Source organism: Nerophis ophidion, linkage group LG08 (assembly GCF_033978795.1).
Source record: "Nerophis ophidion isolate RoL-2023_Sa linkage group LG08, RoL_Noph_v1.0, whole genome shotgun sequence".
NCBI lineage: Eukaryota > Metazoa > Chordata > Actinopteri > Syngnathiformes > Syngnathidae > Nerophis > Nerophis ophidion.
The window spans coordinates 14148793-14164804 of NC_084618.1; the positions used below are offsets into that span (position 1 = coordinate 14148793).

At 36.4% G+C, this 16012-nt stretch overlaps 1 protein-coding gene across 1 annotated transcript in view; it reads left to right on the plus strand.

Moving 5' to 3' along the window:
• The window catches only part of nnt (nicotinamide nucleotide transhydrogenase), a 75111-nt gene that overhangs the window by 11954 nt on the left and 47145 nt on the right, over positions 1 to 16012 (plus strand). Inside the window, exons 4-10 of the mRNA XM_061907754.1 lie at positions 2412 to 2629; positions 2695 to 2782; positions 2853 to 2941; positions 3096 to 3283; positions 5565 to 5698; positions 7570 to 7761; positions 13655 to 13808. Coding sequence (XP_061763738.1) covers positions 2412 to 2629; positions 2695 to 2782; positions 2853 to 2941; positions 3096 to 3283; positions 5565 to 5698; positions 7570 to 7761; positions 13655 to 13808 — 1063 coding nt within the window. The remainder of the gene's footprint in view (positions 1 to 2411; positions 2630 to 2694; positions 2783 to 2852; positions 2942 to 3095; positions 3284 to 5564; positions 5699 to 7569; positions 7762 to 13654; positions 13809 to 16012) is intronic.

The window sequence follows — 16012 nt, forward strand, 5'->3', positions numbered from 1 at the left end:
ATATTCCGACATAATTTTTGTACAATGACAATTTTTTTCTCACAATAATACTAGTTTTTAAAAAAAAATAAAAAAAATAAACTTTTTTTTATATTTGACTTAAAATATTGCTACACAATTATTGTCAAATACTTTTTATTGGATTTTTCTAAAAAAAAAATATATATATTTTTTCACAATACATTTAACTGTAAATACTCCTAAAAATGTTTATACGACAAAACTTTTTCTCAAGAATTTTTCCTCAATATGTTAATATTTGATGTGAATCATGTGAAATGGTGTACTTTTTTGTTGTGCATTATTTACTTTTTCTCAAAAATATTCGGACATAACTTTTGTAGGACGACAACTTTTTCTCACAATAAGAAAAAAAATGTTTTATAAAAAGATACATCCATTCATAATATATTTGACTTTAATATTGTACAATTACATTATTTTTATGAAGTAAAATCATATTTTTCTTCTTTAGAAAATTATTGTCCAAGTTTTTCTCAGAATGTTAAAATAAAAAAAAATGTGTCTTTAAGCATATAAAATAGCATCGTTTTTTCTTAAAAAGTAACTTTTTCTCTAAATATTCTTTCTTAAAATATTTCTACACAATTCTTGTAAAATAACTTTTTTCTCACAGATATTGCATTTTTGTAAAAAAAAAAGAGAAAAAATACTTTCACTATGTTTGATTTTAATCTTGTAAAATGGTATAATTTGTTGTTGTACATTTTTTACTTTTTATCAAAATATTCCGACATAATTTTTGTACAATGACAATTTTTTCTCACAATAATACTAGTTTTTTTTTCTAAAAAAAAAAAAAAAAAAAGACTTTTTTTTATATTTGACTTAAAATATTGCTACACAATTATTGTCAAATACTTTTTATTGCATTTTTCTAAAAAAATATATATATTTTTTTCACAATACATTTAACTGTAAATACTCCTAAAAATGTTTGTACGACAAAACTTTTTCTCAAGAATTTTTCCTCAATATGTTAATATTTGATGTGAATCATGTGAAATGGTATACTTTTTTGTTGTACATTATTTACTTTTTCTCAAAAATATTCGGACATAACTTTTGTAGGACGACAACTTTTTCTCACAATAATAAAAAAAATGTTTTATAAAAAGATACATCCATTCATAATATATTTGACTTTAATATTGTACAATTACATTATTTTTGTGAAGTAAAATCCTATTTTTCTTCTTTAGAAAATTATTGTCCAAGTTTTTCTCAGAATGTTAAAATAAAAAAAGTGTCTTTAAGCATATAAAATAGCATCGTTTTTTCTTAAAAAGTAACTTATTCTCCAAATATTCTTTCTTAAAATATTTCTACACAATTCTTGTAGAATAACTTTTTTCTCACAGATATTGCATTTTTGTAAAAAAAAAAAGAGAAAAAATACTTTCACTATGTTTGATTTTAATCTTGTAAAATGGTATAATTTGTTGTTGTACATTTTTTACTTTTTATCAAAATATTCCGACATTTTTGTACAATGACATTTTTTTCTCACAATAATACTAGTTTTTTTTCCTAAAAAAAAAAAAAAAAAAAAAGACTTTTTTTATATTTGACTTAAAATTTACTACACAGTTATTGTCAAATTTTTTTTATTGCATTTTTCAAAAAAATATAATTTTTTCACAATAAATTTAACATTAAATACTCCTAAAAATGTTTGTACGACAAAACTTTTTCTCAAGAATTTTTCCTCAATATGTTAGTATTTGGGGCTTCACGGTGGAAGAGGGGTTAGTGCATCTGCCTCACAATACGAAGTTCCTGCAGTCCTGGGTTCAAATCCAGGCTCGGGTTCTTTCTGTGTGGAGTTTGCATGTTCTCCCCGTGAATGCGTGGGTTCCCTCCGGGTACTCCGGCTTCCTCCCACTTCCAAAGACATGCACCTGGGGATAGGTTGATTGGCAACACTAAATTGGCCCTAGTGTGTGAATGTGAGTGTGAATGTTGTCTGTCTATCTGTGTTGGCCCTGCGATGAGGTGGCGACTTGTCAAGGGTGTACCCCGCCTTCCGCCCGATTGTAGCTGAGATAGGCGCCAGCGCCCCCCGCGACCCCGAAAGGGAATAAGCGGTAGAAAATGGATGGATGGATGGATGTTAGTATTCGATTGAAATCATGTGGAATGGCTTACTTTTTCTTGAAAACAAAACAAAACAATTCTTGTGAGATAACTTTTTTCTCACAAATACGGCATTTTTATAAAAAAACATACAGCAGAATGGTTTGATATATTTGACTGGTCTACAAAAAAGCCTTTTAGAAGAAGGCTGGGTCTACAGATCTATGATTCAGATTCCCATCAGCGATGACGTCATAACGATGCGCATGATTCAGATTCCAGTCAGCGATGACGTCATAACGATGTGCCTCCAGGTCCGCGCTCCCGTTTTCAACCCGGCTATGGGCGTCCACGAGGTGGAGCTGATGAAAGACGCAGCCACCTTGATCAGCTTCATCTACCCGGCTCAGAACCCCGAGCTGATGGACCTGCTGTCCCAGAAGAAAGCCACGGTCCTGGCCATGGACCAGGTGCCGCGAGTCACCATCGCCCAAGGCTACGACGCCCTGAGCTCCATGGCCAACATCGCGGGGTGGGTGCACGCACGACGCCCTCTGAGCACGTGCGAAAGCAAAACAACGTTCTTTGTGTGCCCAGGTACAAGGCGGTGGTGCTGGCAGCAAACAACTTCGGTCGCTTCTTCACGGGGCAGATCACTGCGGCGGGGAAGGTGCCGCCCGCCAAGGTGCGTGGGCTTGAATAAATGCCAGGGTTTATCACCCGGAGGAGAAATGAACACTCTTACCTCGCCTCAGGTGCTCATCATCGGAGGTGGAGTGGCAGGACTGGCAGCAGCCGGCACCGCCCGAGCCATGGGTGCCATTGTCCGAGGGTTTGACACCAGGTCGGTTTCTCCACCCTCCCCCCGGACTCATAGAATGAATTAGAAATGTAATCTAGGAATCGGGCACTGGATGTCGCCAAAGACGTAACATGAGTGTAATGTATAGTTTGACCACCAGAGGTAGACAAAGTAGTGGGTGACTCGTCTCTCTCAGGGCGGAGGCGCTGGAGCAGTTCAAGTCTCTGGGTGCGGAGCCGCTGGAGGTGGACTTCAAAGAGTCCGGGGAAGGCCAAGGGGGCTATGCCAAAGTCATGTCCAAGGAGTTCATCGAGGCCGAGATGAAGCTCTTTGCCAAGCAGTGCCAGGATGTGGACATCGTCATCAGCACCGCGCTCATTCCTGGTACGCACACGAGGGCGCGTTCGGTTGCACGTCCACGCAGCTCGGCGTGGGTACCGACTCCGGAACTATTTTATACATTATATATATATATATATATATATATATATATATATATATATATATATATATATATATATATATATATATATATATATATATATATATATATATATGAACATATGTGTGTGTGTGCGTGCATATATATGTGTATGTATATGTGTTTATAAATACATATGTATGTATGTATATATGTTGTATATACATAAGATACATGTGTGTGTGTGTGTGTGTATGTCTATATATGTATATATATATATATATATATATATATATATATACATATATATATTAGGGCTGGGCAACGATTAAAATGTTTAATCGAAGTTAATCGCACTATTTCTCCGATTAATCGCGATTAACTGCATTGTATACGCAAAGCCCAATAATGAATTCAAAAGTAGTGTGTAGTGCACCTTTATTGGAATATTCTCCCACATGAACAAAAGCGCCAAAACATTTGTTGTGCAAACACAATTTAAATCAGTCCTTGTTAAACAGTAGCAGTTAAATAGCATATTTTATGAAAATCAACTCAAAAAATGTAAATACAAACATTGAAGCTTATTGCCACTGCCAGCGTATTTAAGTTATCCTGTTTGTTATGGAAAATAAATATAATCTACATACAAATCTCTGAGCCACAATCATAACATCTGAACAGGCAATTTCTGAGGTAACAGCAGAAACATTTTTTTTATCAGGGATCTTATGTTTAAAAAACCTATATTATAGGTAGTGGGCTGTTTTAGGGAAGTTTTGATCAAATTATCTGTAGTAGCAATATTAATAATGTTGTGTTTATTTTGCGTAGTGCACTTAAAATAATTATGACCATATCTAGGAATTGATATGATGGGAATTTTCCGATTGTTTGCTTGGTGCTTTGATAAACTGAACGCATCATATACATGGTACTATATTGTGATGTTATGAGCCAGGGAAATAAAGAACTACCCTACCCAGCATGCAACAGGAGTGACGAGCATGCGCGGTAGCCCGGTATAGGTTGTGTGTCGCCATGACGGCATCTTGTATGTTGTGATATGCACGCTCTGAAAGCAAACGTTAAGAACTCAGCCAACACTCCTCGTCTGCATTATTCATAAATAGACAGACAACACATATACTCCGCTGCTTCACAGGCCGCTGGATGTAGCCGGCAAAGTATTCCCATGCTAGCTAGCCGGTCTAGCAAGCACGCGTCATTCAGTCCAAAACGTTCCGATCTATCCACATCCAGAATTGTCTGGCGGTCGTAAGTGATCCCAGAGTGACCACGCTGTAAGCCAGCCATGAAATTTGCGGAATTGTCCGGTATTTTTGCCAAATGTTCCATCTTTACCAAGAGCCCCTCGACGCCGAAGTACATCCGGGAGATGCCATCTTGTTAAGAAAAGGCGTTAACAAAATAAAAGCATGTAAACAACATACGCAAATGTGCGATAAAATAATTTTCGGCGTTAATAGATTGATGAGTTAACGCGTAATTAACGCATTAATTTGCCCACCCCTAATATATATATGGGTGTGTGTGTGTATATATATGTATATATATATGTGTGTATATTTATGTATATATATATGTACATAATGTGTGTGTGTGCATATATATGTGTATGTATGTGTGTTTATAAATACATATGTACGTATGTATGTAGGTATGTATATATGTCGTATATACATGGATGTATGTGTGTGTGTGTGTGCAAATATGCTAGTGTATATGTGTATATATGTTTGTGTATATATGTATACGTGTATATGTTCATATAAACATATGCATATGTGTATCTATATACGTATGTAGTGTATGTGTATATACAATATATGCATATTTATGTGTGTATATTTATATATGTAATTTATTCTATTTTTCTTTGAGTAGTGTTATCAGCTGGTTACCATTGCAACTCAGCATCAAGGGTTGGAATTGGTGGTTAAATCACAAAAAAAAAAATCCAGGGCGTGGTCACCGCTGCTGCTCACTGCTCCCCTCACCTCCCAGGGGGTGATCAGGGGTGATGGGTCAAATACAGAGAATAATTTATACAACCTGTGTTTGAAAATGCATTTGACGTTCATCAGTGAACTATGTGGACTATTGCAACACTGTGCCGTACAGTGACGCCATTGCCATACCCGTCCTACGCCGGCACAGCGGGGCATTCATAGGTTGGCGTGTTCCGCGCTGTATTTTGCACTCATTTGCTCTCACTTTCAGGTAAGAAGGCCCCCATCCTCATCACCAAGCCCATGGTGGAGAGCATGAAGGACGGGTCGGTGGTGGTGGACCTGGCTGCCGAGGCCGGAGGAAACATCGAGACCACGGTACCTGGAGAGCTCTCTGTGCACAAGGTAAGGCTTTGTTTAGTTTGTGTCCAACATTTACACTCGCACAATTCAACATGTCTGAAAAGGAGCAGGAAGAAGCAGAGTCTATTTATTCCCACTCCTTGTCAGTGGCTCAGCAATGACTGATATTCTGTTCACTTCCTGTCTATTTATCATTTAGATTATAATAACAAAAAATACATTATTAGGTCCAGAGTAATTGATATCAGACATTGTGCTATTTGTTTCAATTAATACATGAATAAATATAGGAAAGATGATATCAGACACTGTTCTATTTACTAAAAAATATAATACTACAATATTTCTCAGGTAATGATAAATCCAGGATGAATTATATCAGACACTGCTATTTGTACAAAAATAGTGCATGAACAGATTCAGGATAAATTATTTCAGGCATTGTGCTTGTTGTTAAAAAAAATACATGAATAAATTCAAGTTGATTGATACCTGTGCTGTTCATTAAAAAAATAAGACGCAAATACATTCAGGATCAATAATATCAGACGCTGTTCTATGTGCTTAAAACGTTTAATTCCACAGTATTTGTCAGGAAATAATACATTCAGGATACATGATATCCAACACTGTTCTGTTTGCTAAAAAAAATAAAAATACTACAATAATTGTCAGGTAATAATAAATTCAGGATAAGTTGTATCAGACACTACAAGGTGAGTAATAGTACATGAATACAATAAATTCAGGATGAATGATATCAGACACTAATAGTTGAGAACTAGTACATGAATACAGTAAATTCAGGATAAATTATATCATTTCAGACACTGTTATTAGTTGAGAACTAGTACATGAATACAACAAATTCAGGATGAATGATATCAGACATTATTAGTAGAGAACTAGTACATGAATACAGTAAATTCAGGATGAATGATATCAGACACTATTAGTTGAAAAATAGTACATGAATACAGTAAATTCAGAATAAATTATATCAGACACTATTAGTTGGGAACTAGAAGATGAATACAGTAAATTCCGGATTAATGATATCAGACACTATTAGTAGAGAACTAGTACATGAATACAGTAAATTCGGGATAAATTATATCAGACACTATTAGTTGAGAACTAGTACATGAATACCGTAAATTCAGGATAAGTGATATCAGACACTGCTATTAGTTGAGAACTAGTACATGAATGAAGTAAATTCAGGATGAATGATATCAGACACTTTTAGTTGAGAACTGGTAGATGAATACAGTAAATTCCGGATGAATGATATCAGACACTATTAGTTGAGAACAAGTTCATGAATACAGTAAATTCCGGATGAATGATATCAGACAATATTAGTTGAAAAATAGTACATGAATACAGTAAATTAAGGATAAATGACATCAGACACTGCTATTAGTTGAGAATTAGAACATGAATACAGTAAATTACAGATGAATGATATTAGACACTATTAGTTGAGAACTAGTTAATGAATACAGTAACTTCCGGATGAATGATATCAGATACTATTAGTTGAGAACTAGTATATGAATACAGTAAATTCAGGATAAATCATATCAGACACTTTTAGTTAAAAATAGTACATGAATACAGTAAATTCAGAATAAATGATATCAGACACTATTAGTTGTGAACTAGAACATGTATACAGTAAATTCCGGATGAATGATATCAGACACTATTAGTTGAGAACTGGTACATGAATACAGTAAATTCCGGATGAATGACATCAGACACTATTAGTTGAGAACTAGTTCATGAATACAGTAAATTCCGGATGAATGATATCAGACACTGTTAGTTGAGAACTAGTACACAAATACAGTTGATTCTGGATGAATGATATCAGTTGGTCTTGTAGTTGAAAGACTATTTGTCCTTAGGGCGTGACCCACGTGGGCTACACAGACCTGCCCAGCCGCCTGCCCACCCAGTCCAGCACGCTGTACTCCAACAACATCACCAAGCTGGTGCGGGCCATCAGTCCTGACAAGGAGAACTTCCACCTGGACGTGAAGGAGGTCTTCGACTACGGCACCATGGACCACGTGGTCAGGGGCTCTGTCGTCATGCAGGTAGGCCATGTTGTCAGCTCCTGTCATGGCCACCAGGTGGCACCCTCCCCCAGTCTTCCTCTCGGGGAATAAAACACTCCGCTCACTCCCAACTTCTTTTGGATGACATATATACACTATGTTGCCAAAACTGATGAGAATCAGGTGTCCTAATCACTTGGCCCAGTGTATCAAATCAAGCACTTAGGCATGGCGACTGTTTCGACAAACATTTGTGAAAGAATGGGCCACTCTCAGTGATTTCCAGCGTGGAACTGTCATAGGATGCCACCTGTGCAAATATTCCAAAGTCAACTTTATTATAAGAAAAGTGAAGAGTTTGGGAACAACAGCAACTCAGCCAGCAAGTGGTAGGCCAGGTAAACTGACAGAGAGGTCAGCATAGTCCAAAGACTTTCTGCACAGTCACTTGCTACACAGCCCCAAACTTCACGTGACCTTCCAATTAGCCCACGTACAGTACGCAGAGAGCTTCATGGAATGGGTTTCAATGGCCGAGCAGCCGTGTCTAAGCCATACATCACCAAGTCCAATGCAAAGCGTGGGATACAGTGGTGTAAAGCACGTCGCCACTGGACTCGAAAGCAGATTCTCTAGAGGGATGAATCATGCTGTGGAGAGGCGGAGCCGACGGTCCGACAGAGCGGAAGGGCACGCTGGAGCCCGGCCCAAGATGGCGGAGAGGAGGCGGATTATTCGAGCAAGCGGTGAGGCGGACGTGCCGGGAGCGCCGCCGCAGACGAGAGTAGGTGCGTGGGTCGAGCACCAGGACAGAATATTTTCTCCTCTCAGTGTATAAAAGGGGAGAAGGAGGAGAGATTGGGGCAGAAGGAGGAGGAGAACCAGAAGAGCGAGAGCAACAGTGAGAGAGACACGAGAGACGGAGACGCGGCCGTCTGAAAAGCGACCGAGGACCGAGCAGCGGAGAAGGAGCTGAAAAGCGACCAGACCGCAAGACAGCGTGTTATTGAAAAATAAACGAGAGTCAAACCTGCTCAATCATGTCCTTCCTGAGTGGTCCATGGACCCCGCACAACGGCCTAAGTGTGTCACACATGGTTTCTCCATCTGGCAATTTTATAGACCAGTCTGGGTTTGGAGGTTGCCAGGAGAAGGCTACAGTTCGGACGGCATTGTGCCGAGTGTGAAATTTGGTGGAGGAGGAAATATGTGGTGTGGGATTGTTTTTCAGGAGTTGGGCTCAGCCTCTTAGTTCCAGTGAAAGAAACTTTGAATGCTCCGGGATACCAAAACATTTTTGGACAATTCCATGCTCCCAACCTTGTGGGAACAGTTGGAGCGAGCCCCTTCCTCTTCCAACATGACTGTGCAACTTTGCACAGAACAAGGTCCATAAAGACATGGATGACAGAGTCTGATGTGGATGAACATGACTGGCCTGCACAGAGTCCTGATCTGAACCCGATAGAACACCTTTAGGATGATTTAAGAACGGCGACTGAGAGCCAGGCCTTCTCCACCAACATCAGTGTGTGACCTCACTAATGCGCTTTTGGAAGAATCCTATACACACTGACAGCCTTCCCAGAATGGCACAATACCAAGTTTTTACTGAAGCTTCAGGAGACCAGCCCCGACCGTGCGACAGTAGCATCAGCAAGCGAGGTCTAAATCCAAACAAAATAGCTTATGTAGAGTGAAAACAGCCACTCTTGACTAGAAAGGAGCGCAGCTGCTTCTTCAAAACAGACCGATAAGGATCTGGCCAAAACAGCTCAGTGAAGTGAAGTGAATTATATTTATATAGCGCTTTTCTCTAGTGACTCAAAGCGCTTTTACATTGTGAGACCCAATATCTGAGCCCTTAAGACAAAACAACGAGTACTAGCAGACATGTAGAATGTGATAAAATGTGGTTCAGAGGAAACTGGATATTAGTTTAAGTAACTTTGTAAAAAAGAGGAGGATTCAAAAAGTGTATACTTCTTCCCATGATATGTTTAACCTGTTAAGGCCCAAGCTGTTTGTTTACCTGATTTTTTTATTTATTTATCTTTGCTATTTGGGCTTATTGGATGGAACCTAATTAGAATAAAAACTAAGAATCATCTTTTGATATAATGTACTTAGTCCATAAGTACACAAACGTGTACTTCATGTTTAGTGACATGCTATTTTTTTATTTAAACTTTTTTTTTTCCAAATTCCATTGTATGTTATAAACTTCTGACACCACCAAATGGCAGTATAAGCGTCCACATAAGTGGCCATAAGACCCCAATTCAGTAGTGTACAGCATTTTGGAAATAAGTGCTAAAAGGTGCTGTCTACCCAAGTGGCCACTAGGCCTTTAATTCATTTTCTTTTCGTAATTCAAGTATATTTTCTTTTTGTGAAATAATAATATTGCCAATGAGCACAAGACTGTTCTCTGGAGATATGTCTGATATGGAACTGACCACGACATCCTCAATAAGTAAACATAAGATAAAAGCAAGTAGGTCACGAGAAGACCTGCTGCTTTAAAAATGACTAGGTATTAAGAGAGAACACTTTAAAACAGGGGTCACCAACCTTTTTGAAACCAAGAGCTACTTCTTGGGTACTGATTAATGCAAAGGGCTACCAGTTTGATACACACTTGAATAAATTGCCAGAAATAGCCAATTTACTCTGAGTTATTATTAATAATTAATGATATTTATCTTTTTGGAAACACTGAACATCTTAATGATTTCTCACAATAAATACATATTTTTGATGACACCTTTTAAATAGGTTAAAATCCTATCTGCACTTTTTTAGAATATATAACAAATTGGACCAAGCTATATTTCTAACAAAGACAAATCACTATTTCTTCTAGATTTTCCAGAACAAAAATTTTAAAAGAAACTCAATATACTTCGAAATAAGATTTAAATTAGATTTTAAAGATTTTCTACATTTGCCAGAATAATTTATTTTGAATTTTAATCTTAAATTTGAAGAAATATTTCACAAATATTCTTCGTCGAAAAAAACAGAAGCTAAAATGAAGAATCAAATCAAAATGTATTTATTATTCTTTACAATAAAAAAAATAAATTTACTTAAACATTGATTTAAATTGTCTGGAAAGAAGAGGAAGGAATTTAAAAGGTTAAAAAGGTATATGTGTTTAAAAATCCTAAAATCATTTCTAAGGTTGTATTTTTTTCTCTAAAACTGTCTTTCTGAAAGTTATAAGAAGCAAAGTAAAAAAATAAATGAATTTATTTAAACAAGTGACGACAAAGTCTTTAAAATATTTTCTTGGATTTTTAAATTCTATTTGAGTTGTGTCTCTCTTAGAATTAAAAACGTCAAGCAAATTGAGACCAGCTTGCTAGTAAATAAATACAATTTAAAAAAAAGAGGCAGCTCACTGGTAAGTGCTGCTGTGAAACACTCAAGCCGTCGTCTTGTGGGTTCCAGGGACCACCAAGGAAGGACATGCCTTTTGAGCAGGTGTAGACTTCTTTTATTTTTCAATAAACAAAAGCTTTTGCGTGTTGCTTTTCAGCCTTCCCGTTGTCTGCGTCTGCCTCTCGCTCTCTTCCGGGTTGCACGCGCTGCTGCTCGTGTTGTCGTCTCTCTCTCTCGTTCCTTCCTTCGTATGGGTTGCTCTCGCTCCGCACCATCACCAGACCCATTCTCGCCTCCTTCTCCCCTTATATACAGCGAGAGGAGATACGTTAATCGTGGCGTCGCTCCCGGCCTCGCCTCTCGCTCGCCATCCCCGCCTCCTCGCCGCCATCTGTCGGACCGTCGGCTCTGCCTCTCCACAGCTGCTATTTGAGCTATTTTTTAGAACAGGCCAGCGGGCGACTCATCTGGTCTTTACAGGCGACCTGGTGCCCGCCGCGTTGGTGACCCCTGCTTTAAAAGATCTCTTCCTCACAAACTAGCTTTGTGTTTTGGTGCAACATTTGTTGCCGAGAGATGTTGCATCAGGTGACATTGTGCAGGTGTGCCTAATGTAACTGTGTGGACTAGGGATGCACCGATTAATCGGCAACCGAATATATTCGGCCGAATATGGCAAAAAAAGCCACATTTGGCCTTCGGTGGAATGAGTTAAAAACAAGGCCGAATAGTGGCGTGTGACGCAATTTTTTGACGCGGTGACGTTGGGATATGTTGTGTACCTGTATAAGTGTATGAGGTTACAAGCTCACACTTAATTGAGATTTAGTGGGGCCTCTGTTTACATTATTAGCCTGTTGTGTAGGCTACCTGTATAAGTGTATGAGGTTACAAGCTCACACTTAATTGAGATTTAGTGGGGCCTCTGTTTACATTATTAGCCTGTTGTGTAGGCTACCTGTATAAGTGTAAGAGGTTACTGCTCACACTTAATTGAGATTTAGTGGGGCCTCTGTTTACATTATTAGCCTGTTGTGTAGGCTACCTGTATAAGTGTATGAGGTTACAAGCTCACACTTAATTGAGATTTAGTGGGGCCTCTGTTTACATTATTAGCCTGTTGTGTAGGCTACCTGTATAAGTGTAAGAGGTTACAAGCTCACACTTAATTGAGATTTACTTGAGCCTTCTGTTTACATTATTAGCATATCTACTGTGGCTAAGCAGACTTTTGCCAAAAGGACAATAATTCATTTGTTGTGGGTTTATCCACTTTAATGCACTTTATGTTTTTTTCTGAATGCATGTTTTGTTGAAAGCCAAATATAAATGAAAATTTTTGTGCTTTTTTTGAAAAGCAAAGGCTACTGGAATATTAAAAAAATGTCAATATTCAATAAAAAATTACTTTATTTGAAAAACATGTCTGTGTTAATAGTGTTTTAGTGAGATTATAAATTCATACCTGAAAGTCGGGGTGCTGCGGTGACCACCAGTGTCTCTGATGGAAGCCATGGAGGAGCCAAGATCACAGCTGCTTTTTGACAGCTGCTGCAGGAGGAGAATTAAAAATGTCAACCAAATCGAGACCAGCTTGCTTGTAAATAAATAAAATTTAAAAAAATAGAGGCAGCTCACTGGTAAGTGCTGCTGTGAAATACTCAAGCCGTCGTCTTGTGGGTTCCTTGTTGACATTCTGACAATTTTTTAAACATGTTTATTTTGGCTTCACGGTGGCAGAGGGGTTAGTGCATCTGCCTCACAATACGAAGGTCCTGCAGTCCTGGGTTCAAATCCAGCCTCGGGATCTTTCTGTGTGGAGTTTGCATGTTCTCCCCGTGAATGCGTGGGTTCCCTCTTCCAAAGACATGCACCTGGGGATAGGTTGATTGGCAACACTAAATTGGTCCCTAGTGTGTGAATGTGAGTGTGAATGTTGTCTGTCTATCTGTGTTGGCCCTGCGATGAGGTGGCGACTTGTCCAGGGTGTACCCCGCCTTCCGCCCGATTGTAGCTGAGATAGGCGCCGGCGCCCCCCGCCACCCCGAAAGGGAATAAGCGGTAGAAAATGGATGGATGGATATTTATGCAATATTTAAAAAATTATGAAAAACTGCATTCATTGTTCGGTATTCGGCCTTCGGCCAAGAGTTTAAATTTTATTCGGCTTCGGCTTCGGCCACAAATTTTCATTTCGGTGCATCCCTAGTGTGGACTCTTGGCCTTGCCTGCACGGACGGAGGTGACGCCAGGACCGCGGCATTCCCTATCTTCATCACATCATTGATCCTCATCATATTTTTGGGACTCTTTTGGTGTTTTAATCAAGTCCTTGGGAGATGACTTTCATGTCGGTGAACAGATGGACGAGAGTGGAGTATTTTATCTGTATTTACTTACAGCCTATAAATGATGCTTTACAAGTCGTGCCGTGTCGGTCTAAAGTTACGGTCACGGGGCGTTGAGGAAAGCCAATATGTTAGTCCAGGCTTAATAAATGTCTTCTACCAGTAATTGCTCTCCTTCTTGTTTATTTGCCTTCCAGAATGGAAATAACCTCTTCCCGGCTCCTCAGCCCAACAACCTGCCCACCGCCGCGCCCCCCAAGCCCAAGTCCGTCAAAGAGCTGGAAGCCGAGAAGACTTCTCAGGTCTCTCCCTACAGGGCCACGCTGACCTCCGCTGGAGTCTACACTGGAGGTCAGTCCGCGGGGCGTTTAGGTGTCAAAGGTTGATGTCCGACATCACTCCTGCACAATTCCTCGCCCCCTCGCCGGCATTATTAGTGAGGAGAGCAATGGCGTTAGTAAAAATGAGACTTGGTTTTAGTGTTAAAGCATTTATTTTCATTTGAATTTAAGTCTGATAAATAATTTTAAAATAAGTTTTTTTTTTATTAGATTTTTTCTTGCAGTTTTAATTTAAAAGTAAATACATACAAGAGCAATCGCGATAGTAAAAATATGACATTTTGTTTTGATGTAAATGTAGTTTTGATTGCTAAATTAAATCATTTTAAAATGAGTTTTTTTATTAGATTTTTTCTTGCAGTTTTAATCTAAAAGTAAATACATACAAGAGCAATTGCAATAGTAAAAATATGACATTTTGTTTTGATGTAAATGTAGTTTTGATTGTTAAATTAAATCATTTTAAAAGAAGTTTTTTTATTAGATTTTTTCTTGCAGTTTTAATTTAAAAGTAAATACATACAAGAGCAATTGCAATAGTAAAAATATGACTTTTTTTTAAAGTAAATGTAGTTTTGATTGTTAAATTAAATCATTTTAAAAGAAGTTTTATTATTAGATTTTTTCTTGCCGTTTTAATTTAATAGTAAATACATAGAAGAGCAATCGCGATAGTAAAAATATGACATTTTGTTTTGATGTAAATGTACTTTTGATTGTTAAATTAAATAATTTTAAAATACATTTTTTTATTAGATTTTTTCTTGCAGTTTTAATTTAAAAGTAAATACATACAAGAGCAATCGCGATAGTAAAAATATGACATTTTGTTTTGATGTAAATGTAGTTTTGATTGTTAAATTAAATCATTTTAAAATAAGTTTTTTTATTAGATTTTTGCTTGCAGTTTTAATTTAAAAGTAAATACATACAATTGCGATAGTAAAAATATGACATTTTGTTTTGATGTAAATGTAGTTTTGATTGTTAAATTAAATCATTTCAAAATAAGTTTTTTTATTAGATTTTTGCTTGCAGTTTTAATTTAAAAGTAAATACATACAAGAGCAATCGCGATAGTAAAAATATGACATTTTGTTTTGATGTAAATGTAGTTTTGATTGTTAAATTAAATCATTCTAAAATAAGCTTTTTTTTATTAGATTTTTTCTTGCAGTTTTAATTTAAAAGTAAATACATACAAGAGCAATCGCGATAGTAAAAATATGACATTTTGTTTTGATGTAAATGTAGTTTTGATTGTTAAATTCAATCATTTTAAAAGAAGTTTTTTTATTAGATTTTTTCTTGCAGTTTTAATTTAAAAGTAAATACATACAAGAGCAATTGCAATAGTAAAAATATGACATTTTGTTTTGATGTAAATGTTGTTTTGATTGTTAAATTAAATCATTTTAAAATAAGTTTTTTTATTAGATTTTTTCTTGCAGTTTTAATTTAAAAGTAAATACATACAAGAGCAATCGCGATAGTAAAAATATGACATTTTGTTTTGATGTAAATGTAGTTTTGATTGTTAAATTCAATCATTTTAAAAGAAGTTTTTTTATTAGATTTTTTCTTGCAGTTTTAATTTAAAAGTAAATACATACAAGAGCAATCGCGATAGTCAAAATATGACATTTTGTTTTGATGTAAATCTAGTTTTGATTGTTAAATTAAATCATTTTAAAATATGTTTTTTTATTAGATTTTTTCTTGCAGTTTTAATTTAAAAGTAAATACATAGAAAAGCAATCGCGATAGTAAAAATATGACATTTTGTTTTGATGTAAATGTAGTTTTGATTGTTAAATTAAATCATTTTAAAATACGTTTTTTTATTAGATTTTTTCTTGCAGTTTTAATTTAAAAGTAAATACATACAAGAGCAATCGCGATAGTAAAAATATGACATTTTGTTTTGATGTAAATGTAGTTTTGATTGTTAAATTCAATCATTTTAAAAGAAGTTTTTTTATTAGATTTTTTCTTGCAGTTTTAATTTAAAAGTAAATACAAGAGCAATTGCGATTGTAAAAATATGACATTTTGTTTTGATGTAAATGTAGTTTTGATTGTTGAATTAAATCATTTTAAAATAAAAAATTTCATTAGATTTTTTCTTGCAGTTTTAATTCAAAAGTAAATACATAGAAGAGCAATCGCGATAGTAAAAATATGACATTTTGTTTTGATGTAAATGTAGTTTTG